We start from the raw sequence: 25,338 nt of genomic DNA, 5'->3' as shown, positions 1-25,338 counted from the left end.
TATCCGAGTGAAATTAATACCTGCATTTTGATATTCTATTAATAATTTGTTTGTCGGAATAGGCCAGATCGGATAACCATATTCTCCATACAATCGAATAGTCAGATATTTTAAACTTAGTCTTAAAAGTCTCTGGCTCGAAACCGGTTTCACACTCATAATCTTTTAAGCAAAGTTGTTCCGAATGATCCGTTAAACATTCCGCGCATACACGATTTAATGGGAAAAAAGACGACCCGCTCTAGTGGAGGTTCATATAGCGATACGAAATGGAAAACTTCTGCTGTGCTTTACAACCTTAAAATCAAATCAAGCATTGTCTATCAATTACAACCGTTCAATTGATTCTGTAAATAGCTGTGGTATGAAGTTGAAAGCGCGCTAAAGCTGAAGCTCGCCAGACGCTCGTCAAACTCGCGCCAACTACTTACCGATATGTTTGGACTCGTTAAATGCCTCTGGTATTTTGCGCGTCAGCACCGCGTACACCGTACAGACTACAATCAGAACGATGGGATAGAAGAATGCGATCATGTAGGAAGCGTCGATGTACGAATCGCAGACGAGCAAGTTATCCTCGCGTGTCGGATGATGGTACATGGCATGCGACGGTGCAATCACCATCCAAACGCCATTAATGAGAATCTGCAATGGAAGCAAACACGAAAGGGGGGAGAAAAACACATAAAGAACGGTCATTAGTAAAAGGAAAAACGAATGCAGTTCTAGTTGTGTGTGTGTATATATGTAAACATTATTTTAATGGCAAAGTAAAGCGCTATTGTGTTGATGAATGGCGCGGCGGCGCAAAAGCAGCGCTAGAGAAAAGGTGTAATGGATGCTGCTGAGTGCTTTTGTTCGCGGCGAAAGCAAATATGTGTGAAAAAGCTGTGTGGCTGCGTGTGTGTGTGAGTAAATATGTGGTGTGGCAGCGTGTTGGTTGCATGCAACATGCCAGCTAAAGTACGCCGGAATGTGGCCATGCAGCCGCAGCGTCGCGAAATCTTTTGGCGCATTCTTGCGCATTTATTGTGTGCGCTCTGGCTGCCATTGTCATAGATATCGCACTTACTTGTATGAAAATTAGGAACGAGCAGATAACCAATTGTGACTTGGGACTTATGAACGAAGGTCGTTTCGCTGATTGTTTGCCCGCTTTGAAGATACGCGCTATGCGGTTGGTTTTGGTGAGCAGCGCGGCGTAGACAACGGTGAAGCAGAAGCCGACGCTGAAGCTGGCGGAGAGAAAAAACGATAATATGCAAATGAAAGTTTTATATAATGCATTCAAATATCTTTTTTAAAGTTTTGGATTTTTTTTTTAATTTAAAAAATTTTTTTTTTTTAATATTTTTTTGAAATTAACATTTTTTTTTTTATTTTTTTTTGATAGTACTATTACGAGTAAAAGCTTTTCAGTGTCATTTAGTGAAAAGCTCTGTGGCAACTTACCGTTGTATGGCGCACACTATATTCGTAGGCTTCAACACCAAAGCAAATGTAACGGCATAACACATTAATATGCCAGCGAGTAGTATGTAGCTGAGCTCCCGGCCAGAGGCGCGCACAATGGGCGTGTCGTTATGGCTAAGAGAATTAAATGGACGAGAAGAATTGATGAGTGGACAGAGAAAATGTTTGTTAAACAAGAAAAATCGTAAAAAGTGAAGCAAATTTGGAATATATATTTCCAAAACAATAATTCAGAAATCGTTTTATCTCTTTTGTAAATATTTTCTTATTGCTCCTTGCAAAATTGTAAAAAAGGCCGCCAAAACAAACAATAACGTAAATTTTCATATTTAAAGCAACGAGGCAAAACATATTGTGCATTGTATTTAAAAAGCAAACAGTGAAAAGCACAAGAAAAATTGCGAAAAATACCAAAATTGCAAAAATAAATAAATAAACAAAGAAAATGAAACACAAATATTTCCGGCGTTGATAAAAAGCCTAAGTTGCCCACTTTAAAAATCAAGAAATAAATAAAAAAAAGCTTAAGTAGCATGTTGACTTGGCAATAAATAAAAAAAAAAACAAAAAAAAGCAAAAAAAAAGACGTGGAAATAAACAGTAGTGAGAAAATGACAAAGAGCAATCAATTGTTGACATTCGACAGTTGGCAATTGACACCGTAAATAAAAGTATGCAGAGAGTGAGCACATGTTTATATATGTATATGTATTAGTGCTTGTTGCACACTTACCGCACAAACACGCCAACAACAAAGAGCGTGACCAAAATGCCGGTGGCACTGAAGGCCATCGCGCCAATCGCCCAAGCTGATTCGGGCCGCAAGTAGACTTCCGGTATTGTCTGGCAGAACTGCTTGCTGGCATCGGGCAAAGTGCCCAATTGGCACGTTAGGCACTGTGTCTCATCGATGGGATGGCGTATCTAGATGAAGTGTTGTAAATATGTAATTGAAAGACAACGTGAAGGAAGCTGGCAAATAAACGTTGCAATTTGGAATGTAACAAGTGAGGCAGCAATTACTTGGCTAGCGGATTTCAGTTATTAATAGTTTTGCAAATTTTTATATTGGCGAATAAATTTTCATGTTTAGTGTCATGTTTTTGAAAAAATTGATAAAATTATGTTAATTTCTCGGATGAGTTACTTAAATCACATTGTGTTTCGATGAAATTATGGAAAAGATTGACCACGACCGATACATAAGCAGCCATGACGTCGCTAAGAAACTTAAAATTCATCATCAAACGGTTTTAAACCATTTAAAAAGGTGAATTGTCTGTTAAAAACTTAATGGACCGAATTAACTTTAGCGATTCTTTGCTGAAACGAAATGAAATCGAATCATTCTGAATCGAATGGTAACAGGAGACGAAAAGAGAACCAAATACGACAATAACGTTCGAAAAATATCCTGCTGCAAGCGTGGTGAGGCTCAACAAAGGGTCGCAAAGCCTGGATTGACGCCTGAAAAGGTTATGCTGAGTGTTTGGTGGGGTTGGAAAGGAATCAGCCACTGCTGCTCCAGCGTGGTCTAACGATTGATTCTACATTTAACTGTAAACAACTGAAGAGATTGAAGCAAGCAATCGTAAAAAACGAACAGAACTGAACAACAGAAATGCCTTCGACTTCCATCAGGACAACGCTAAACCACACACATCTTTGATGACTCGGTAGAAACTGGGAGAGCTTGTCTGGGAAGTTTTGATGCCTCCACCATATAGCCCTGGTCGTGCACCATCGGACTACCATTTGTCTCGGTCAATGCAGAATTCCCTTAATGGAGTAAAGTGGGCTTCAAGAGCCTGTGAAAATTATTTGTTGCAGTTTTTCGTTGAGAAACCAGAAAAGTCTTACATTGATGGAATAATGACTCCAGCGGAAAAATGGCAAAAAGTAGTTGACCAAAATGGTAGATATTTTGGTTTATTAAAGTTCCTTATAAATATAAAAAATATAAGTTAAAGTTTGATTAAAAACACGAAAAGATGTTTTCGACTACACAATATTTGCATTTTTGTGGCTAAAAGCTGTTCAACTAGTTATAAGTTAAATAAAATAAAATAATTTTGTTTGCGCTTGGACTGTAATACTTTAATAAAATTTTATAAGGAAACATATTTTATTATTGCAAACTGCACAGGCGAATTTCTATCGCAATACCGTAACTAAATTAAATATTGATGCGCTCCCAATCACTCAGCTCAGCTCAGGGCAAACGCGTGCCACTACTTCTAAAGTGTTATTTAAATATTTTAGTAAAACAACCGCGAGCAACAATTTATGCAGAATATTGCAAAACTTCCTCTCCTTCGCTTATTTTACCCTTTTGAAAGAGGTTGACTCAGAAAAAATTCGCGCTTCGAAGGCGAGGCGACCTTCGCTTTAAAAAGAGCTGAGCAACATTCATGCTTTGCTCAACTGGGTTCAATGAGTGAATTGAATTCAATTTGCTACAGCATAATTTCTAAATCAAAATCCAATTTCCCAGCTGCAGTTGGCTCAAATAAGCACACACATACACAAACATACACACGCAAATGTATTTGTAGAACGGTATACAAATGCGCTGCAGTAAAAGCATTACCAATATAAAACAAGCAAATCAATTACTCTACAAAGCTCTTCAATTTATCTGCACAACTCAGGGGCAGTTGGCGCACCGCCCGCCCCTCAGCCGCCACGGCCGCACAATATGGTTTGCGGCTGATCCAGCTGTCACCCTTTCAGGGGCATGCATGCGCGTGTGCGTTTGTGTGTGTGTGTATCGGCTTTGTTTGTGTGCCAATACTGCGATGGCGCTGGAAAGCGTTGCCGTGCTAAGTGACAACTGTAAATTTGCTTGAACTTACTTGATAGGTTGAACAATTGAAGCAATGCCAGCAGCAGCTCTCGCCCTCCACATACTTCTTGGCCTGTCCGCGTTCGCAGGGCAAGCTGCAGACGGACTCAGGTGGCTTCGGATGCAACAGCTTAAATTGGACCTCTGCAATGGAAGAGAGCAACAATGAGAAAAGAATGAAAATGTGCGGCAGAAACAAAGCAAATGAACTCGGGTAAATAGAATAGAAAATAACGAGATCGCATAATAAAGTGCAGATGAATGTGCGAGCGAGTGCTGGCGGAAAAGTGTGCAAGGAAGCGAGGCGTACATGTGTATCAGATAAGTTTACAAATGCGGCAGCAATAAGTACGAGCAAATTTACTGCAAGTGCGCCTAAATGCTCTTGTGATGCTGAAATGGATTTGCCGTTGCAACAAATTGTTAGTTGTTGAAGGCTAAACAAGCTCGCAAGTGGAATGAAGGCTGAAAAATAGGCGCTTTAAGCCGTAAGTTGCTGCACTATTGCAGGAGATTGGTTAGTTGATTGATAAATAATATTGAATTACTGTTTACTTGCTCTTAAAAGTGCTGAAAATGATCTTTGCAATAGTTTAGAGTAATCCTAATAGTTTAGTATACCCTGAGGAGGGTATATAAAGTTTTCAACGAAATTTGTAGCGGCGATAAGAAAGCGCTGGAGATCCTATAAAGTATATGTATATATAAATGATCAGCGTGATGAGTTGAGTCGATTTAGCCATGCCCGTTTCTTCGTCCGTCTAGCGTGTTTGCCTTTATATACACCAATTAGTCCCTTATTTTATGAGATATCGATCTAAAAATTTGCACACGTTCTTTTGTCCCCAAGAAGCTGCTTATTTGTCGGAATTGCTGATAACGCACCACTGTAACATATAGTAGCTGCCATACAAACTGAAGAATCGAAACCAAGTGCTTGTATGGGAAACTTTTTCACTTGACAAGACATCTTCTTGAAATTTGTCTTGGATTATTGGCTAAGCCAATGCTATAATTTCCGAGAAAATCGTTCAGATCGGAACACTATAGCATATAGCCACCATACAAACTGAACGACCGAAGCCAAGTTCTTATATATCGTTTGTATTTGACGAGCTATCTTTATGAAAAATAATAAAGGTCATTTCCTTATTCAGTGCAACAATGTATAAAGAAATGTCTCATATCGGACTACTATAGCATATAGCTACCATACAAACTGAATGACCTTAATTAAGAGCTTGTATGAAAAACTTTTTCATTTGACGAGATATCTTCCCGAAATTTGTCAGAAGTCGTTGTCTAAGACGGAGGTGGAATCTTTGATGAAATTGTTCAAATCGGATAACTATATCATATAGCTGCCATACAAACTGGCCGACGGAAGTTCATATAAGGAACCTTTTGTATTTGTGATGGGTTTTACAGCTTCGGTGCAAACGAAGTTGATGTTTTCTCTTGTTTTATTTTATGATTATAACTGTGTTTTAAATTTCAATAAACAGATTCATTAATTTTAAATTTGTGAACATGAAAGCAAAAATTCTGTTTGTACGCCTAAAAGCAGCTAAAAAAATTTAAAAACTGATTTTTAAAGTATTTGAAAAGCAATTTTGATCAAAATAGCGATTGCTAGTCTATACCAGAAGCGTTTACTTGATATATTACTCATACCTGTCATATTCAGGCGTAGTTCACCCTCGTAGTATTCACCTACTTTGACCCAGTGGTAGAGGCCCTCCGCTGACTGCTTGAAATGAATGATATTGTAACGCGCTGGACCATCGCCATTGCCATCGAAGCGAAAGTGATCACCGCTGAGGCCTGAAAAGCATTAAAAAGTAATACAATTTTAAATTAATTCAAAACAAATTATGTCACACATAAACCTGAAACATAAATGTACTTATTCATATATGAAATCAAGCTGGTTAAAAACCCGATTGCCGCGCAAAATTGGTAGGAAAATTACTTTTCCGCAAGTACTTGAATAATTTCAGCCTTACAGCCTGCGCAAACTGATTGCTTTTTCATGATTCGTAGGTGTATGCACAGCTTGCTCTCTTATATACACTGTAGATAAGTATGTAATGTGTGTGTCTGTGTGCTCTTATCGAGCTGTTGGCTAAATCAGCAGCCGCACCAAAATGGGTTAAGCAATACATTGCTGTTGCTACTTGTTTAGCTGTCAAAAGTTTTGATGACAATTTTTCATTCAACGCTGCTCATTACGCCCTTTCACGCTCGCATTATAAATTTGAACGCGCCTATTTATTTTCAACGCTGCCAATTTCGCTTATCTGCAGCAGTGCCATGCGCAACCGCGTCACCAATCAGCTGAAGCCATCAGGCGTAAGCAACAAGCCACTCAAGAGCGCCAAGCAAAATGTTAAGGCCATGCAAATCTAATCACGACGCACATAACGGCGTATAAATTCACGCACACGCACACACCGAGAGCAATTTGTGTTGTACGGGTATTTGTTGTTTTTTGTACGGCGCTCATTTTTCATTTGTTTATTTGTCGCTTTTGTAACTTTTTAGCGGCAACGCCATCCATTTTATCTCAGCGCCGCATGCAGCGCGTTCACGCATATTTCGACCCTTTCCAAGCGGACGAGCAATTTTTCCTTTTACTGTTACATTTTCTCTTCCTTTTTTTTGCGCTCTTATGATTATAAAATAATTTATTGAGTTTCGTTTTCAATTCAATGATGAGCAACGCGGCACTGGGCTGGTGGCGCCGGAAGTTGTGCGGCTGAGTGCGCGCGCGGAGAGCGGGATCGAGCGGCGCACCGAGCGCAGCAACAAAGCCAATTTTCCACTTGGATGCCTCGTTGTGACAATGACAATGGGAGCACATCAGTAGCCGCATTAGTTGCAGCAACAGCCAGGGTGTCAGCGAAACGCATCCTCGGAGCTTGCCGCACACCAGCACGTTGCTGTTAGAGCGAAATGTTACAAAGTGTCATTAGGGTACGTGCTCTAAGTACATATGCCAATTTCCATGTAAGCTTTGCTTATGCGGAGTATATTATGTGTGTATGTGTGAGGCAACTGGTTTTGTTGCACTAGTGGTATATATGGGACTCTTATACCCAGATGTACGCTAGAAAGTTGTTACTTAAGTGACTGAAAAAACACAAGCGCACACTTCCATAGCCTTTCTAATCATAATTCAACTATTCTTCTTGATTGCCAGATTATTAAATTAGCCCCCCCTTGCATGCTACTTACCCTGAAACTGCACTTTGCGCAAGTATTTGAGTAAGTCGGCACCTTTGGTGGGTCTCATGGCATCGCAAAGCGAGGGTCGGCCGCCGCAGAGGTCGCGATGCATGTCGCTGTCGATATCCAAAATAAAGAAGAAGAAAAGAAGGGGAAAAATTTAAATTAAATTAAAGTTCACAGAAATATATGTCAAGTAGTTATTTTAACAGTTTAACTATTTGGCTAGCAACACATATATAATAATACAATGTATATATAATATAGTATCCTATACTATATGACGCTCCTCTGCGCTTGCAGTCGACTCACCGTAGCGCGTATGCAAATGCCATCACCGCATCGCTCACGAACTGCAGCTGATCTTCGAAGTCTGTGTTCTTGGAGAGGCGCTCTTTGGTAGTACAAGTGCGATTGTAATTGTTGTATGGTGTACTCAGACTGTCGGGATAACGGCATTGGAAGTGATCCTCCCAGAATTCTATGAAGACAATTGTAGTAAAATATTTTTAAACAGTTTTGCGTTATTGAAATTCCGCTGAATTGAATTTTAAACGAAGAAAGAAAGAAGACAACATATGCTCGAATCACTCACCTACAAACCATGGATTTCGCTGATTGTTTTCCACCGTTAAGTTTAGAAAGTATTCCTCGAAACCTTTCACAGGATTCGCTTGTGGCTGCACGGACAAGGTGCCCTCAACCTGTAATTGAATGTTTAATAGATCTTAGAGGACAGAAATTTTGCTTGCTACAAAACGCAAATATTTTAAATTTTTAGGGTGGATTCTGCAGCTTCGAAAACATTTTTGGAAGATTGCCAAGCTGAGCGCCATTGCTAAGAAAGAATTTCAAATAAAAAAGCAGTACTAAGGTGCACTCTGGAAATCAACCGTGTTTCGATATTACTCTAATTTTATCTTTACGGCCAGTTAACAAGTCCTGACACATAGATGGCGCTGCTAGAATTAAATCCATATAATGTTTGGTTAGTCCTAACAATCAAAAAGCATCAAAAAAGATCTCAAAATATTAGTGGATGGCCGTAAAGTGAAGTTGCTCGAGATCGTAGGCACTCTGGAAATATTAATTTCGAATATTTGGGTATGCCAAAGCTCTGTGCAAAGTGGGTGTTATAGGAGTTAACTTTTCACCAAAAGCAATGACGAGTTGATGCTTTGGAGTATCGCTGATTTCAAAGCGTGGAAATACGCAACAGTCGGCTGACAAGGTTGTGGCGTATGTATTTTGGGATTCCATGAAGTAATTTTTATTTATTACCTCGAAGAAAGGATCTTGAAAGAAGGACCATCAACAGCGTCTATTACCTGGCGTTATTTGACCTTTTAAACTACAAAATCGCCGAAAAACGGCTGTATTTGAAGAACAAGAAAGTGCTGTTTCACTAAGGCAAGACAGCAATCTATGAATTGTGCTTTGAGTCGCTTTTTCATGCACCACATTCTCTAGATCTGACCCCCGGTGACCATTTTCTGTTCTCAGATCTCAAAGGAGTGCTCACTGGGAAGAAATGTTCATCAAATGAAGAGGTGAATGCCGACATTAAGGCCTATTTTGAAGCAAAAGGCAAATCGTTCTACAAAAATGGAAAATGGTATCGCAAAGTTAGAGTCACTATAATCTATGTATTACCCTTGATGCAAAATGGCCAAATGAGATAAGTCTACCCCTAAAAAGCCACCACATCCATGTAGCTGTACACGAAGTCACAACACTGTCACACTTCAATACACCACACCAACAGAACCCACACATTCGAACCATATCAATACAACCCACACGCAAGAGTACCCCACATCCACACATGCAAAACCAAATCGATGACATTACACTGGAGAACCGAAACCGAGCGTTTTGATTTCAAAAAATTGAAAGAAAGTGGTAAGTGTCAAGGAGGTGAAGTGAGTGGGTGCAGAATCAAACAGGAAGTATGTTGAATAAAAAAAAGTATTTTACCAAAAAAATATGTTTTACTATGGTAGGTCAAGGACTTTTCAATTAACTTGTTATAGTAACTGTTTTAGCTCCATAAATTAAGAAAGTCAATTCAATAAAACTTTAAATAAGACTTTAAAACAAGCTAAACTAAAGTGAAATCCACCCGTATGGAAAAATATCTAGGCTAAATTGCCTTCTTTGTCAGTCCAATTTCCGGAAATTTTAATAAAATCATGTTCAATAACTTGTATATTAAGTCTGAGTTGAGTTAGTTTAAAGTCAATAACGGCATTTAATTGGCCAGTTAAACATTAAATCGATTGTCTGTATTACTGTTGTTGTCATGTCGTTTCGATTTTCGTAAGAAAACTGCGCGAGCAACAATTAATATCAATTCTCCTGTCGTCAATCACACAAGCTTTGTGTTTAAATAAAGCACATACGCGCCGTTACCCCGAGCACTGCCTGCTCATGCAGTTGCGGCAATTGTAAACGCATTTGTGCGCATATAAATATGCACGTACAAGTATATGTCAGTTTTGCATTATCTGCTTACATGCAAGCACTTGTTTGTATTCTGTACTTCATGTATCAGATTTAACCTTCACAATTAAATGAAATTATTAATGAGCATCGCTGCGGAAAACCAAAATAAAAATAATTTCGCAAAAAAATATATATTCTTTATGATCCGAAATTCATAATAAATGATTAAGGAAAACATGCAATGCTCAAGCAGCTATAATTACTTTATCTCTCTGCGAACGTGTGCGGTCATGGGTCATAGAGGTTATCGCCGCAAAGGCTTGGTGAATGGCCGATGCCTGTGTTAGCTGTGCTTATATCAACTAGGTATGCTTAAAAGGTAACATTAAGTTGTCTGTCTGCGGCACTCCCACACTTGCAACAACATTTGCAAGAACGCACACACACGTCTCGGCGCTCATGGCTGTGTGTATTTGTAGTGTTTGCTCAACTAAAATGAGATTACCGCAGCCAGTCGACCTGGTCTAAGTGATTCCGACAGCAATTCATTAATCAATTTGTTGCTCATTCCGGCGCTTTACCCTCACAAACACACACACGCACACACATGCATGTGTGTGACCTACGCTCCTAACTTTTAACACAATTTCCGCTCACACAACAGCAGTGGAAGGTGTACGAGTACCTACGGCGTTCATTTGTGTGTGCGCAGTTTATGGCGGACGCAGCACATTTTTTGCTAACCATCGCATTGCCATTCGCTCTCTCGTGTACACTATAACTATTATTTGCATTTATGCTTGTTTGCTGATGCTTGCTGATGAAGTGCCTTTGGCCAATTGCCATTATAAGTGGTCATATCCTGCGCAGCACCCACGCATGCCCCTACCCACGCTTAATATACTATAAAAGGCGAGCGCTCGCCATTCATTAACCATGCAATTACTTACCTCCGGCTCATTGCCGTCGGATACCAGGTTGCGCGCACTCCAACCGTCCGAGCCAATCCACGAGAAGGCACCAGTCGCATTGTTGCGCCGCACCGCGCGCATCACCTCACGCACTTCCTGATCCGAGCCGAATATAATGGCACCTGGAAATAGAAGTGAAAGCCATTAAATGAAATGGAATGACTAGTTTCGTTGAGAAAACTGCCGTGCTTTGTTACGACTGCGCTAATGCTGCTTGATTAAGTTTTCGGTCACGAAACACATTGCGTTGAGGATAAAGATAGATTCTAACGCATCTGCGGTGTCAATTGTAGTGCGCTGACCTTGAAATGTAATCAGTTAGTAATGTCATAATAATGAACGCAACGTTGACAATTTAATGATGTGAGCTTTTCTGGTTGAGATCTGAAGATAAAAATATGGTCTCGTTACAGAGGCAACAAAGTTTCTCCTGCTTTTGTAGTGTATGTGTCGATATTATAGAAAACATGTGAAGTCTTACTAGAGAAGTTATCTGAGGAACCCATAAGCAAGCTATGAATCTGGCTGTTATGGACAATGGACTGCCAGGCCTCTAGTTAGCACAGTCAACTTTTTTTTTTAGTATATTTGATGAGTTCTAGTCAGTACACTAGCGATTTTTAGCTTTGTCAGCACTTTCTAAATTCATTTTAATACTTATCCACAAACCAGAGCATCATTTGATTAATTGAAATTTGAGGAGTGTACTGGCACCCGTGGTTTATTGTACCCTCTCCGGTTATTACAACACTTCGTTTAATCGTTTATATGAAAGAGGTTTAGTAAAGCTCCTGAGTTAACGGTGGCAATGTGTTTTCACTTCGGATTTAATTTCCCGATTGTCTGACTCCTTTTTCTTGTTATTTTGGGGTAATCTAGAAGTATATGCTCTGGTGTCTCTGCTCTTCGGTCGCAAAGGCGACATTGATCCATTGAAAAGTACCCTAATCTGTGCAGATGACAACACACCATATAAAACCCCACAAGCTGTCCCTATTTGTCTCTGGGAAGAGCGATTGGTTTCTTGCATTGTTTTGTGTCATACTCTCTCAGAAATATTTTTGCCTGTTGAAGTTCAGGCTTTGGTTACCAGTGGTGTCGTCTTGCGCTTTCCTCTTTGCGTAGATTCTTTTGCAATGTGTGGGGATCCACAGAAGAGAACGGTTCCGGTCCTATCGGACTGGTTGGGTCTAAAATATAGGATCAGATTCTTACTATCACATCAAAAAATCCTACGAATGGAGTCACGGATGATCCACGTTGGCGCGTTTATTAACGAAGCGGTTGAGAAGACGGATATACTTCCTTTGTCGACTCATCAGTAAAAAAGATTTAGCAACCTTCCCTTGTTTTTCGCTAAACTTTAAATAGCTATACACGCGGGACCCTACTGGATTAATATTGCCACTTTAAATGAAAAAAGGTTATATCCATAGCAGAGATATAAGTTTCCTCGAAAAACCACAACAGTGTAGCCACAAATATTTGGTGTTGCAAATTTAAGGATTACAAAAATTTCGAAAAAAATCACCACAACGCCACCGCACGCACTTCCTTCCTGCTTGAAAAAAATAATGAAATTGTAGAACTTTTTTCTCTTTAAACCGCCTGTTTGGCTCTATCGAAAAACACTGCGGCAAACCAAAAACTAGCAACTTTTTGTGGCAACTAATTTTCGCTCCATTTCTGCCATAGTTCTGCATGTGAGCGGGATATATGGGTAGTTGCGAACACATGGCTTAGCTGGCCAACACAATTTCCGCAGGCAGCTTGTTGCTGTGTTGTTGTAAATGTTGAAATGAATGTGCACTCATGGAGCACTGAAATGTTGCAAGAGTGAAAAAATTAAGTAAAAAATGCGATATTTCGACGCCCTTTGCGGCATGGCAGCATTTCGCTGCGTTAAAATGCTAAGACAGAGGCGCTGCTGAGCATTACATTTGGAAAAATTGCAAAGTCATTTTCGGGGCAAAATTCGAAGAATGCCAAGAAGTATGTGCAGCACCGTGCGCGGTTGAATGTGGCGCCTGCCACACTTTCCTGCGTTTGCAACTGCGCGCTGCTCGGAAAGTAGGTTAGACGTGTGTATGCTACGCTTGGCTTGACGGCGCGCTCGTGTGTGCGCTTCGGGAAAAGGTGTTGATGGCTCAAGAAAATTGTGTGACATATGGGCTTGATGGCTATCAAAGGCGCTTGGTGCATAATATGACCTACTTTCTGGCACTTTGAGGCGACGCAAGTTACTAAAACTAAAAAGCGGCTAAACAAAAAGGGGAGCACACACATTTGCAGCCAAAGGCTTGCTGAAATTGCGCGGAAGGTATGTCGAAGAAAATGCTTCAAAATACCGTAGCCGCGCAAGAAGTCAAGGAAATTTGCATTAAAGGTAACTAAAAGCGGCATTTATCAGCATTTTTCTTACAATCATTCCAATATTAACTTTCCGTAAGCGCCAACGCTTTGAAAGTATGCACAGTCACTCAGTCACTCAGTCACTCCTATTTTCAAAATGGATATTGTATACATTTTCTTTTATCGTTGGCTTTGCTCCACTAGGGAGAAAGCACTATTTATTTCAGCAACCCCGCCGGCAGCTTATGTGCAGCTGATACACTTTTCCACACTTTCTACACTTTCACTAATCCTGCTCACACACACATGCGTACAGTATGCACACACATTGTGAAGAGTATTGTAATTATTATCAATGCTACGCTCCAATGCGCCTTAATTGAGCCCTTACCTTTTCTACCTAAGCCAAGCAGTCGAAATGTTTGCTCTGGAACCCATGCGTCCTACGAATGGAGTGCACCTGAGGAGTTACTCTTCTAAGAAGAGTTGACTTGATGGAAAATGGCAAACGAAAACACTGAAACCTACTTCAGCAACACAAAAAAGGTAAAATAAGCAAGTGAAAAGGTTAATTTTGCACATAAATCTACATCAGTTGGATAAAAGCAAAGCTTTAGAGTTACGTGTGGGGTTGACAGCAAGTAGGAAGCAATGAAAAATTCGTAGAAATGAGAAAAATGAAGCATAATAACTTTTCCACTTTTTGTGTATATGTATGTGCGTGTGCGTGCCTCTATATGAAGGTGAATGGAAATGTAATATCCATTAATAGAATTTATGTGCCTCTGCATATGCTGCCAGCCATGAAACTTCGAATAGAAAATTGGAAAGACTTGACGAAAATTCAACTAGTCAAAATATAGTACTTTCAGGAATTTTTCAACCGATAACAAGGTAGTTCGTAGGCACTGGTAAACTTTTTCTCTGAAATATTTTTAATCAACAAAATTTTGTTTAATTAAAAAAGAGTCTCTAATTTTACTAAATTTTGCCAACAGTATTTCACAAGAAGCCCTTTTTGATGATTATGCGTAGAGGCTCGTAAAATTCACTTTAAACATATTGAAAGCTTTCTCTTGAAGAAACTTACTCAAACTATTGTTCAAAAGCTTACTCCTCTTAGTCACACAACTCATTCTCTATGCAACTTTTGTTGCTACATCATACCGATTATCTGTTATTGTTGCCTCGCTGCATTTTGAATTCGCTTCCATTTTGAACTTCTTCTTGGGTATAGCCATTTATTCAGCCATTTTTCAAATCCACTCGTTCGCATTGTCACTTGAACGTGCAATTTGACATAGTCAATGGTTGTCAGATATCTTAACGACAATAAAGGCAATAAACGACACTTTTCGTTTTCTCTGGCGTCTCTATTGGTTTCGCTACTTCTTTGCATTTTGCTCTTTAGAATGGAACGGTTGGGTGAGAAGAAAATGCATGAATTGTAGTTTCATTCACACAATATGAGATGATGTGTGGTGTGGGGCGTTAGCGCAAGGTGCTCGCAGAAAGGTAGGCAATTTGAATAATGGTATGCACGATTGCAACAGCAAAGAAGGTGAGGCATAGCAAATGAGAAGTGTTGAATAGTTAGGGTAATTTTTATTGCTCATAAGACAAGAAATTTGTGTTAAATTGTTGTTGTTGGAATTTTTATATTACTTCAGCTGTATCCAATGCGTTGCAAAGACAGCTGACAGTAGCAAAGGATTTAAAAATCGCAAAGGAACCACATTTTATAAAACTGTTGGGCAATTTGCAGTCTTCAATCATTAATCATTTCAAGCTGACCTCCAGAAATCCAGAATGAGTCAAATAATAAAGGCTGCTGATTTATTACACAAAGATCAAGTGTGAAAAGTACGCGAATTTAAAAAAACCTTTACACAATAAAGTCATTTCTAACATTTTACAGCGAAGAGCATGCTTATGCTTCTTCTTCAGTTGAAAGTGTACACGTATTATAACTTAAAGTGGAAATAATGAATTTTGAGCCAGAGATATATTTGTTTTGATATCTGTAATTTGCTTCTTTAAATCCCCAGCGACCACAAGTTCCATTTTCTGTATCTCGTGCCTTCCTCCTGCTGCCCCACTTGTGGTCATGTGCCTTTGCTATCTTAATATTTAATGTCATAAATCAAACGCAGACATTCTCTCTAACCAACTACACATGTGTGCGTGTGTATGTGACTTTTTTTTATGCGTTTGTTGTATTTTACTTCTGTTTTACTAAATTGTGGCTTTTCAGTGTGTTTGTGTGTGGTTGGTTGGTCAGCCAACATTTTGATATTGTAAGCCTTTTGCTCTCAAAGTTAGTTTCCGAAAGTGTTTCACCGCCCTCACCATTTTTACCCGCCTTGAGTGGGCAAATGTGCAACGAATTGTTTTAATGGCATTTGTGCATTTTGGATTTATCAAAGTCTCTGTGGACATGTGACAATGATGGCGTTAATAAATCCAATTATATAACATACGAGTAGCATTTTATTTTAAAGTGAAAAGCTTGGCTGCGATTTTAGTGCGATTGTCCATTAGGAAATTTACAACTTATTTAAAATATATTTACTGTTTTATTTGACATATCCGTAATACTAGGCAGTCGAAAAACTCTTTTCGTATATCTATATATCTGTATATTCGTTTGCGGTGTTGAGTTTTGCTTGGTTAAGTTAGGCAAGGCCGTAGGGTTGATCCAAAATCGAATAATATCACTTGCACAGATATTTGTCCTTTGTGTTACCCACAAACTCTTAAAAATCGATCAACCAAGCATTTTGAGCTTACAAAAAATGTATTAAGGCGGTTTGCCAAAGGCGTGTCTATGGAAATATTTCAATCTCAGTCTAGCAAAAGCTGGGAGATAGAGAAGAAAGGGATAAAATGATTCCACTTCGGTTTCTCCATGCAGCTTTACCAAAGAGCGTGTAAACCTATTGTACAATATCCAGTCAGAACACTTACAATTGCAGCGAGATTGACTTTGTCAAGAGCCAGAGGTTCGTAAAACCTCATATGATTTACTTTGAGCCAAAAGTCGCGGTCGCGTAAGTTCTGGTCATTGACTTGTGCCTGTTGAGCTCACTGAAGGTTCAAGAGTCCAGTAAACCGATTCCGGTGTAACCGAGCACGCATTAGAGCCTAATATTGAAGAATCTTGAAGCTAGTGGTAATAAGGACTCCTTGACTAGGTTTGAGCGCATAGTCATCGAACTCACTGCCAGTATATCTGCATGGCTGTAGCAGTAAATGCTGGCCCCTCTGAAAGAAGCTGCACTTCGAAGCAAAGCATTTACTGCTGCTTTGATGGCAGTCACTTCCTTTTGAAAGACACTGAAAGTGGTATAGTAGTTTGTAGCTAGAGTTGAAGGAGAGCTGGAAACCAAATACTCCACCATCTACTCTCCTCTTAGCTCGGCTTCAACGGTTTTGCGCCACCCACAAATCCATCGCGGGTCTGTGTGCTAAGAAAAAAACCATCTGGAGAGGATTCTGCGATGTAGTGGTCTAGGTTTAAAGGAATGCAATTGAAGCAGTGGAGAGTTTCGCTATTTCCTTGTTCGGAATTCCTTATATACTCAGCTTCCTAAGTCTAAAGCAGTCTCTCCTGCCAAGCAACTACAGCTAAATATCCAGGTGTAATGTGTGGAATGACATTGCGGGACTCACCTATTTTCTACTCCGCCAGAAGTGTGAGGAAACCAGCCAGTTTTTCCAAGCGCATTGGAAGATGTAGAGCCGGCTTAGCGCACCAGCTCCAGCAAATAAACATTACACAAAGCCAAAAGAGCAAATTTTTCTAAGTTATCCCAGCTACAATTGTACATTTGTATTGCTTTTTCAATAAATTTTGTTTTTGTGTGTTTTGAATTTAGAAACCAAATGCACAAATTAATTTAAGTGTTCTCTTGCAGTATCATGTTCAGCTACACCCTCCGTCAACCACTCAGTTGTATATGTCTCCAAAATAGAACTACTGTTTGTCACTTCGTGTTGCTTGCTTTTAGCCCGCTCTTGTTGTTCTATTTTCTCCAACAAGCAGCTGCAAGTTTTCATAAAATTTAAATTAATCTTTTATCTTGTTAGCTGCCTGCGTTGTAGTTGCCAACAGCTGACGGTTAACAACAGCCTTCGCAAACTTTTACAAGCTACGCTGCAAATCGGCGCGTAAATCAAATAAATTAACGGTTGACTGAATAGCTGAGTGAGTGACTAAGTTCATGGGAAAGTGGACAATAGGAATGTGCCATATGAGAAGCGCAGCTTTGTTGGACTGGACTGGCTTAGCTCAAACCCCACAAACCTCACTCGATCTTATGTATGGCAGGCATTTGGCGCTCCCTTGGCGGCCTGCAGTGCCACGGGCGGGCGTGCTTTCCGTCTGCGTTCCACGAAGTTTATAAGTTAATTTGGTGGAAGAAATTTTCGCAATCATTTAATTTCGCGTGGAGGTGGCGAGCGAGTGCTGAATATTTGATGGTACTCTGAATGCGGTGCTCGCCTGCGGCATAACGGTGTAATTCGGGGCAACGGAATGTAAGAAATTTTTAATATTTATTACACTTTCTTTGGCAAGTAAAGTGTTTCAGCGGTGCTTGTAAATAGAAAGTGTGCGGCCAATTCCAGGTAGCTGATATTAAGTGGCGGAACGATGGCTTGCGTTGCTTACATGTGTGTAAACTTGCATAAGTGGCTACTTTGTAATTAAGTAGTGTTTTAAAAGTTTGGGGAGAATTTCAAATTCAGCGAAGAAGTGCGTTCCACTGAGAGGATTGTGTATCAGACCGCTTTACGCGAAAACTATTAAATATTCGTATGTTCTAACGAGTCAGCTATATTTCAGCTATATATATATGTATACTAGTGGTGCCGGCCACGCTTTGCTGTGGCATACATTTTATAGTATCGTTCATATAATAAACTGTTCAATAGAGTGAATACACTTTTTATTAATAAAGGCGAGAACGTGTTTGTCGGTATAATATCCAAGGGATTGTACTTGAGGCTTAATTTTGAATATGTTCATACAAATAAATTTCATTGGAAAAAATATGTCTGGTTACCAGGCTTTCTGTCCAGTTAAGACCGGCCAATGTGCATGGTTAATGGAAATGTCCGTTTAATAGAGCGTCCATTTAATTGAGCTTTCGGTGTATTTTTTATTTATGGATTGTTTTTACTATTCTATCTTCTAAGTTGGTTCGAACTGGACACAGTGTGCTAAATTTTACTAAAATCGGTTCAATAGTTTAGGAGTCCATCGCGGGTAAACAACGTGATACGTAATTTTTATATATAAATATTAGAGCGGGTCGATATTTTCCTATAAAATCGTGTATGCGTGAAATGTTCCACGGATCATTGAGAACAACTTTGCCTAAGACACTATGGGTCTGAAAACGGTTTCGAGCCAGCGATTTTTAAGTCAAGGTTTCAAAAACTTGTGTAATCGGTAATATGGGAGATATGGGATGTAGTTGTCCGATCTGACCGATTCCGGCAAATTGACAAAGGCATATGAAAATGCACCTACATATTAAATTTTATTAGGATATCTCAAAAACTGCCGCACAAATTTTTATAATCCCTAAACAACTTTGCCTTAAAAATTGCTGGTGTGAAATAGATTTCAGACCCATATTCTCTTTGGCAAAGTTGTCGCAATGATGCGTAGAAAATTTCACGCATATGTCATTTTTTCTCTTTTTGGCTCCTTGTAAATCAACCCGCTCTAATGTATATTGGCAGCAGTGATTTCACAGGTTTACTTGGAAAAGTAATGTTACTTTGTACCTAATCATAATTTCCACATATTTCATTAATTTTCCGTTCATAAACTTCGGTGTAACCAAAACTTTTTTTCCGTGTGGAATTAGTGATGAATATCTAATCCTCCTAAAGAGTTTTTCAATTTGCATGCACATGTGGTCCAGCTTTTTCATTAATTCCTCATCTTGGTCGCGAAAATACGAGTAGTAACAAAGCGCCATACGTGATGGATCCCTTATGCAAGAAGCATTGCAGTTTAATGCTACGTACACATTACTTAGAGCTTAAATGTTTCGTGACTTCCGTCTTTGTTATCTCACTTCCTTTTGGCAGCTAAGCAGTGCTTACAAATGAAAAAAAAAAACGAAAACCGGAAATAATAGTACACTGAATAACGGTTATCACGTACTGCACTTTTATAAATTCTCTTTTTTCGTACTTTTACGCGCAATTTTTTGTGGGCACGTCTGCTAAGTTGCTCATAACTACGAAACTGTAAAGTTATCAAATATGTTTGCCGCTTCCGCTCGTGGCTTTTGGTTAGGGCTGCGCTCTACTTACCTCTGGCACGTGGCTTTGTCAGCAACTTCTGCACAATATTATCGTAGGCGATCTCCTCGGCGACGCCGGAGTCCTTGACGAGCTTCTCCTTGACAGCGATGCAGATGTTGTGACGTGCCAGCAGCTCTTCCAGCTCCTCAAAGGCCTGCGTAGAATGTATAGAAAGGAAAAAGTATAAGAGAAGAGCGCTTAAATTAAAAGGAAACATTTAAAGACATTGCTTTTCAATCAGAAATCAAGTACCACTGAGGAAATATTTTCTAAGATGCACTCGCATTGAGCAACTGCTTGTTGCATGTCATGTGCTTGCTTCTGCAATTAATCATTTTGCCACTTTTAGCCCATCTCATTAAGCGGACTTATGCAAAATACGGTGGGAGGTGCTTGCAGCGTGGCGAAATACTCATTATAATTTGTCGCCTGCTTGAGAGCCATTTAAACTGTTTGTTTTGAAAGTAGAATGAGAGAAGAAGTAAGAGAGTGGTGGTGAAAGCAAGCGCAAAGAGCTATTGCCGTAACGTCAACACACTCAGCTAGAAAGCCATTATATTCTATTGACTCTGCGAGCGGCACTTGAATGGTGTGCAGAAGAGCTTGCTCGAAATCTTAAGTGTTAAGCGGAAATGTTATGTAATTAATTAATACAATGGTGTTAGAAATCTTTTCAGAATTTCGCAAGGCATTCAAAATTGCGGAATTTTAACAATAGCACAGCCCGGAGGCGACGCAATTAAATCTTTGGCAACCAGCCAGCTATTATGAGCGACTAGCTGGCTTGAGAGAGCGTGCACCAAAACACTGAAAATACAATTTAATGAAGTTCTAATAACCAAGTGTGCAAATTCTATGCGGAAATTAGTAGCAATCTAAAACGGTTTGTGACTTGACACGCGGCAAGTGGCAAGCCTTAATTAAAACTTTTGACATTGCCAACTGCATTTTTACAAACGCAAATTTTGTATTTTTGTGACGAGTATTAATTTTTTACTTACTTTTATGCCATAGTTGCTCTCTTCGTATATAATTGAGACGTAACTCCAGCCCATGCGTTTGACGATCTCCACCATCGCCTTGACCTGGTAGTGATCGGAGGGTATCGTGCGCGAGAAATATTCGAAGCGCTGCTTGTTGCTCAATTCCGGACTGGTCGAGAAGAAAGAAACCTGGAAAAATTGGGAAATGAGAATGAAATAAGAATATTAATGTGTTTGGTTGTACAAAATAAATATCTGGAATTTGATCAAGAATGGCAGGCAAGACTTAAATACGAACAAATCAACGTACAGTGTTAATCATTTAAGAATTTGCTGGTGTCTTTTTACCGAAATTGACTATTTTGTGGAAAATTCGCAGTCCTACGTCCGCTGCTATGAAATTGTTATATGCTTGGAGCATACTTTTAGGCAAAAACTTTTATTTCTTGTGCCACTTTGCAGTCTTTTATTAATAAAGATTTGAAATGCGCTGTCTAGAAATAATTGATATTTATATTCCTCTGACCCACTAGTACCACCCTACCGACTTGGCGCACTCATCGCAAAATTTTATGAATATGAATTGTGTATATAAGACCACTCAATGTTAACTCGCGCTGTGTAAATGTTGACTCAGTTTATTTATTAGGTTATTAGCTTTTTTTATGCATAACTTTCGCCTTTGTTTGTGAGCCTTTAATGCGCTGCGCATTCATTGATTTTATGTCAAAACTTTTGCTTTTTTCAATTACGCTGTCATTCGCGCGCGCCGCAAGGCTTTCAATTGAGTCATAATTAAAGTTTATTATTGAAATGCAAGGCATTTATTGCTTAAATATATATATTGAAAACGTTCATAGCAAACACACATACAAACACACAAACTATAATAACAGAGGGATGATCCGGAAGCCTTTCATGATGACCGTTAATGAAGTGGGCGCACTTAATGGCTATATCGTTGCGACAATGAGCGCGCTGTCGCAGGAATAATGATTTCTCGCCTTTTATGTGAGAAGAAGAATATGCGCTGTCTGAACTGAATTTTTCATTGTCACTCCCAAAGAAGGTTTGTGGCCACTTCGCGCTTGCTCATATTTGCTTCCTTTACAAACTTTATAGTTTGCAAGCGAAAAGTAAACAACTCAAAGGTGAAACTTGTGTGGCAAATATGCCGTTCATGCAGTAAATATGCAAGTAAATGCTGTTTTTTTATCGCTGCTATTAACTTTAAATTTTATCGCGCACATTTCTTATGCAGCGAGCATTGTGCCGTGTGCATCAAACAAGTAAATGCTTTCAAGTTAATAAAATGGGGCAAAATGCAAGCACGCGTTGTGATAACGGCATATAAATGCTGACTAGGAAAGCAGCATGTCGCTGAAAAGGGTAACATGTGAGGCATTTGGTGGCAACGCGCCTGACCTAAGGCTACAAGATTCGACCATTAGTTAACATTTGTACGCAAAAGTGGTTGTTAGGATGATAAATTATAACAGTTTAACTATTACTTTATTCTGCTACATCAAAAAAATAGCTTGCTTAAAAAAAAGAAATATCTAAAAAAATATATACTATATTATAATATTTTTTTTTAATTTTTTTTTTTTTTAATTTTTGTATATCGTTGGTGAAACTAAACTTTTTTCTTTTATCACAATTCAAATTGCGAAAAATATTATCATCACTGAAACCTACCTACCTGTGGCTCCAAGAAAATTGTATTACGTATACGCCCTGTACGCCGAAACATGGCTATGGTTTGAATAAATCGAAATAAACACTGAACTCGTAAAAGCTAATGTAAATTTAAAGTTTTCTACGCACACACATCTCAAAATTTGTGATAGTAATTAAATTGATGAGAAAAGTGGAAGGAAGAAACCAAAAGCAAAGCATGACTGGCAGTAGACAGCAAGCAATGCTCGAAACTTGCTTGCAAATAGCTTGTAAGTCATTGTTGAACAACAATACAATGTTGCTGCATTTCTGAAGAACTTTCGCGACGCTTGAAATAGTGCTTACTTTATCGATACGCGTGCCGTTAGAGAAATAAACAGTAAAAAAGGAAAGTTCTCCAATCACACGCTGCTAACTTGCAACCGGCGGTGAACTCCAAGTAACGCAAGGTTAACCATAGTTAACTTTTGCCCAAGGCATTAACAAACTGGTAAACTACAAGCTCATATGTGTGCGCACATGCAACACATTATAAATATTTGCGCTTTATGCCACCAACATGCGTTTTTATTATTTGGCAGTGCGCAGCACAGAGTGTGAACGATAAGCTCGAAGTTTTATTATTTTCCATTCATGCTGACGCTGGCGCATGGCATGCAGTATGCGAGATAGCAGCTATAACTTGGCTTTGAGTGGATATTTTACGGCATGGTAACATGGTGACATGGCGTATGAGTGACCCATGCATACTCACTGGCAATAAAAGCATTGAAGTGCGCGCTGTTGATTGGTGTGAAAGTGTGATTCCGAGCGCAATGAAATTGTATTTTCACGGCAAGCATTTACCAAGCATATTGGATACTTTCATAGCCTTAAAAGCGCTGCATTTAGTGTGGTTGGCATGAAGGTGTTTGAATTTAAGCTGCAGAGGAGATGATAATAAATCGTAAAACTATGTTTTATGCGCTGTTAAATAACTTTTCTTGATTTTCGTTTTATAGTGGCAAGTACTCGTTATTCATTATATATTTGGCATATATTTGGCCTAGTAAAGTTAAGAAGATTGGAAGTATTGAGATCAACTTATATGCGTATAGTTGTTCATAGTATAATAACAGCACATTAAATTGAATTCTAAACCTTAAGCATAACCGCTTTCTGCGTATAAAATTGTATTGATTTGTTTGATATTAAAGCAAGCCTTTAATCTTCAATCTTTCCTTTCACATCTTTCATGAAGCTGCCGCTTACCTGTGGTATACGAAACAGGCGAAGCAAGTTCGCCACTTGTATGGATGTTACGGAAGAGGCAGCGCCAACTACGCCGGAAATTACCTTCCGCACCTGCGTCTTGTTGCAGTGGTACTCGGCATCGTCAATATTGCTAATGGAACCTGGAATAAGTCAAGCGAAATGAAAATAAATTGTGAGTATTATAAATTTAAAGCGTAGTTCCTAATATGTAAAAATTATTAAAGAAAATAAATTATGGCTTAACATTTTTATTTATTTATTTGTAGTTTTGCGCTAAGTCTTTGTAAATCAAAAGCATGTGTTGAAAGAAACAAGCAAAATCTTAAGCAAATATGTATTTATACATATATATGTATATGTTATTGTATATATATGTGTACCAAAGCAACAGTGTTGAACTCGTGTAGACTTTTTGTACAATATTTTGCCATTTCGTTTTTTCTCCCTCCCATTCATATGGCTAAAGTGCCTATTTTTCCATTAAGTGTATACCCGAAAAGTGTTTATATGTAGCTGGCGCACATAAATTGCTTGCGTGTAACCACAAATGCAATTAAAGCTGCTCCCAGACGCTTGAAATTCAATTTGGCATACCGCAAGCCAGGCGGCCCACGATAGTGATAGTGTCAGCATATGGCTACAGATGCGTGTGCATGTGCATAAAAATGTTTTTTACTGTTAGAGATTTTTTTGCACACTAAATGACATTTAACTGCCCGCTACAGGCATTTGACTGCCGACTGGTTACTCATACGCCATGTCTGTCCACATTTCTTAGCTGCTTGTGCTTCAAAAACTGTTAAGTTCATATTTATGCCATTAAATGCCATTTCAGTAACCTTCAAAGTAAATTCAAAGTGAATGCCTTGCATACGCCGTGAATTATTTTGCAAAAATTCTGTTTATTTCAAGTAAAAACATTGCAGATTTTAACTAAATGCCAGCAGTAAAATGTCAGGCATAGCTGCAAAGGCATTTCACTTGTATTTGTTTACGCAAAGAAAAGCATCAATACTGCCGTGCTATAATAAAACTAAATGTGCTGCATAGCTAGCTTTCTGTGCTAAGAATTTCTTGACCATTTCATGCTACTCATAAAGGCAGAGTTTGTTTGTTGTGTATGTAATGTTTGTGAGTGGCATACCAGTTTTCATTATATACAGCTTTCTTTTGCTCACTCCTCCCTCAGCTGCGAGTCATTGTTGAAATTCATTAGAAATATGTACATATACATTTATAAAGCATGCCTGTTGTAGACTTAAAAGTGTGGCTGCGTCGAAATAGGAGTTCCATAAAATTTTTGAATTCTAATGAATAAATGGTTATAAATTTGTGTGGCTCTGGGCTTTTAAGCGTGAAAACGTGTTGTCAGTTTCAACGATTTGTTTTTATTTTAAATTCTATTTACAGCGTTTTTTAAATTGTTCTTTCCAACATGGCATTATCCATATTCTACGAACTTTCCACACCCGAAAAAGGAATATTTCTATATTTCTAAAGTTCAGAACAGCATTGGTATTAATTGTGTGTTATCTTCAACATACTTGATTTAAATATAGAACAGTAAATATATATATATTATATACTTAAAGGATCTTTTCGGAGGCGTAGTAACTGGTTTTTGAATAAGAGTGCTATAATTTTTTTTTTTAATAAAACAAGGGTTTGGGATATCAATGAAATTCTTCATTGCGAAAGTATATTTGATGTCATTATATATGGAACTCGATTTCCTTTGCATGGCCACAAAGGGCACGCTTACAAAAGTTCAGGTGCTGAACCA

The 25,338-nt window shown here is 38.9% G+C and overlaps 1 protein-coding gene across 2 annotated transcripts in view; it reads right to left on the bottom strand.

The window, feature by feature from the left end:
* LOC126757529 (metabotropic glutamate receptor 2-like) overlaps positions 1-25,338 on the bottom strand; it is a 213,843-nt gene that overhangs the window by 6,781 nt on the left and 181,724 nt on the right. For both annotated transcript variants that reach the window (XM_050471511.1, XM_050471512.1), the window contains 13 exons: positions 23,553-23,695; positions 20,640-20,810; positions 19,648-19,792; positions 10,942-11,084; positions 8,142-8,250; positions 7,859-8,027; positions 7,556-7,662; positions 5,993-6,142; positions 4,329-4,462; positions 2,207-2,397; positions 1,453-1,587; positions 1,073-1,235; positions 432-645 (listed from right to left, as the gene is read on the bottom strand). In XM_050471511.1, the coding sequence (XP_050327468.1) occupies positions 432-645; positions 1,073-1,235; positions 1,453-1,587; positions 2,207-2,397; positions 4,329-4,462; positions 5,993-6,142; positions 7,556-7,662; positions 7,859-8,027; positions 8,142-8,250; positions 10,942-11,084; positions 19,648-19,792; positions 20,640-20,810; positions 23,553-23,695 (1,974 nt within the window). The remainder of the gene's footprint in view (positions 1-431; positions 646-1,072; positions 1,236-1,452; positions 1,588-2,206; positions 2,398-4,328; positions 4,463-5,992; positions 6,143-7,555; positions 7,663-7,858; positions 8,028-8,141; positions 8,251-10,941; positions 11,085-19,647; positions 19,793-20,639; positions 20,811-23,552; positions 23,696-25,338) is intronic.

Source organism: Bactrocera neohumeralis, chromosome 4 (genome assembly GCF_024586455.1).
Source record: "Bactrocera neohumeralis isolate Rockhampton chromosome 4, APGP_CSIRO_Bneo_wtdbg2-racon-allhic-juicebox.fasta_v2, whole genome shotgun sequence".
In the NCBI taxonomy this organism is placed as follows: Eukaryota; Metazoa; Arthropoda; class Insecta; order Diptera; family Tephritidae; genus Bactrocera; species Bactrocera neohumeralis.
Note: the sequence above shows the minus strand (reverse complement) of the source record. Positions and strands in the feature narration are given on the sequence as shown.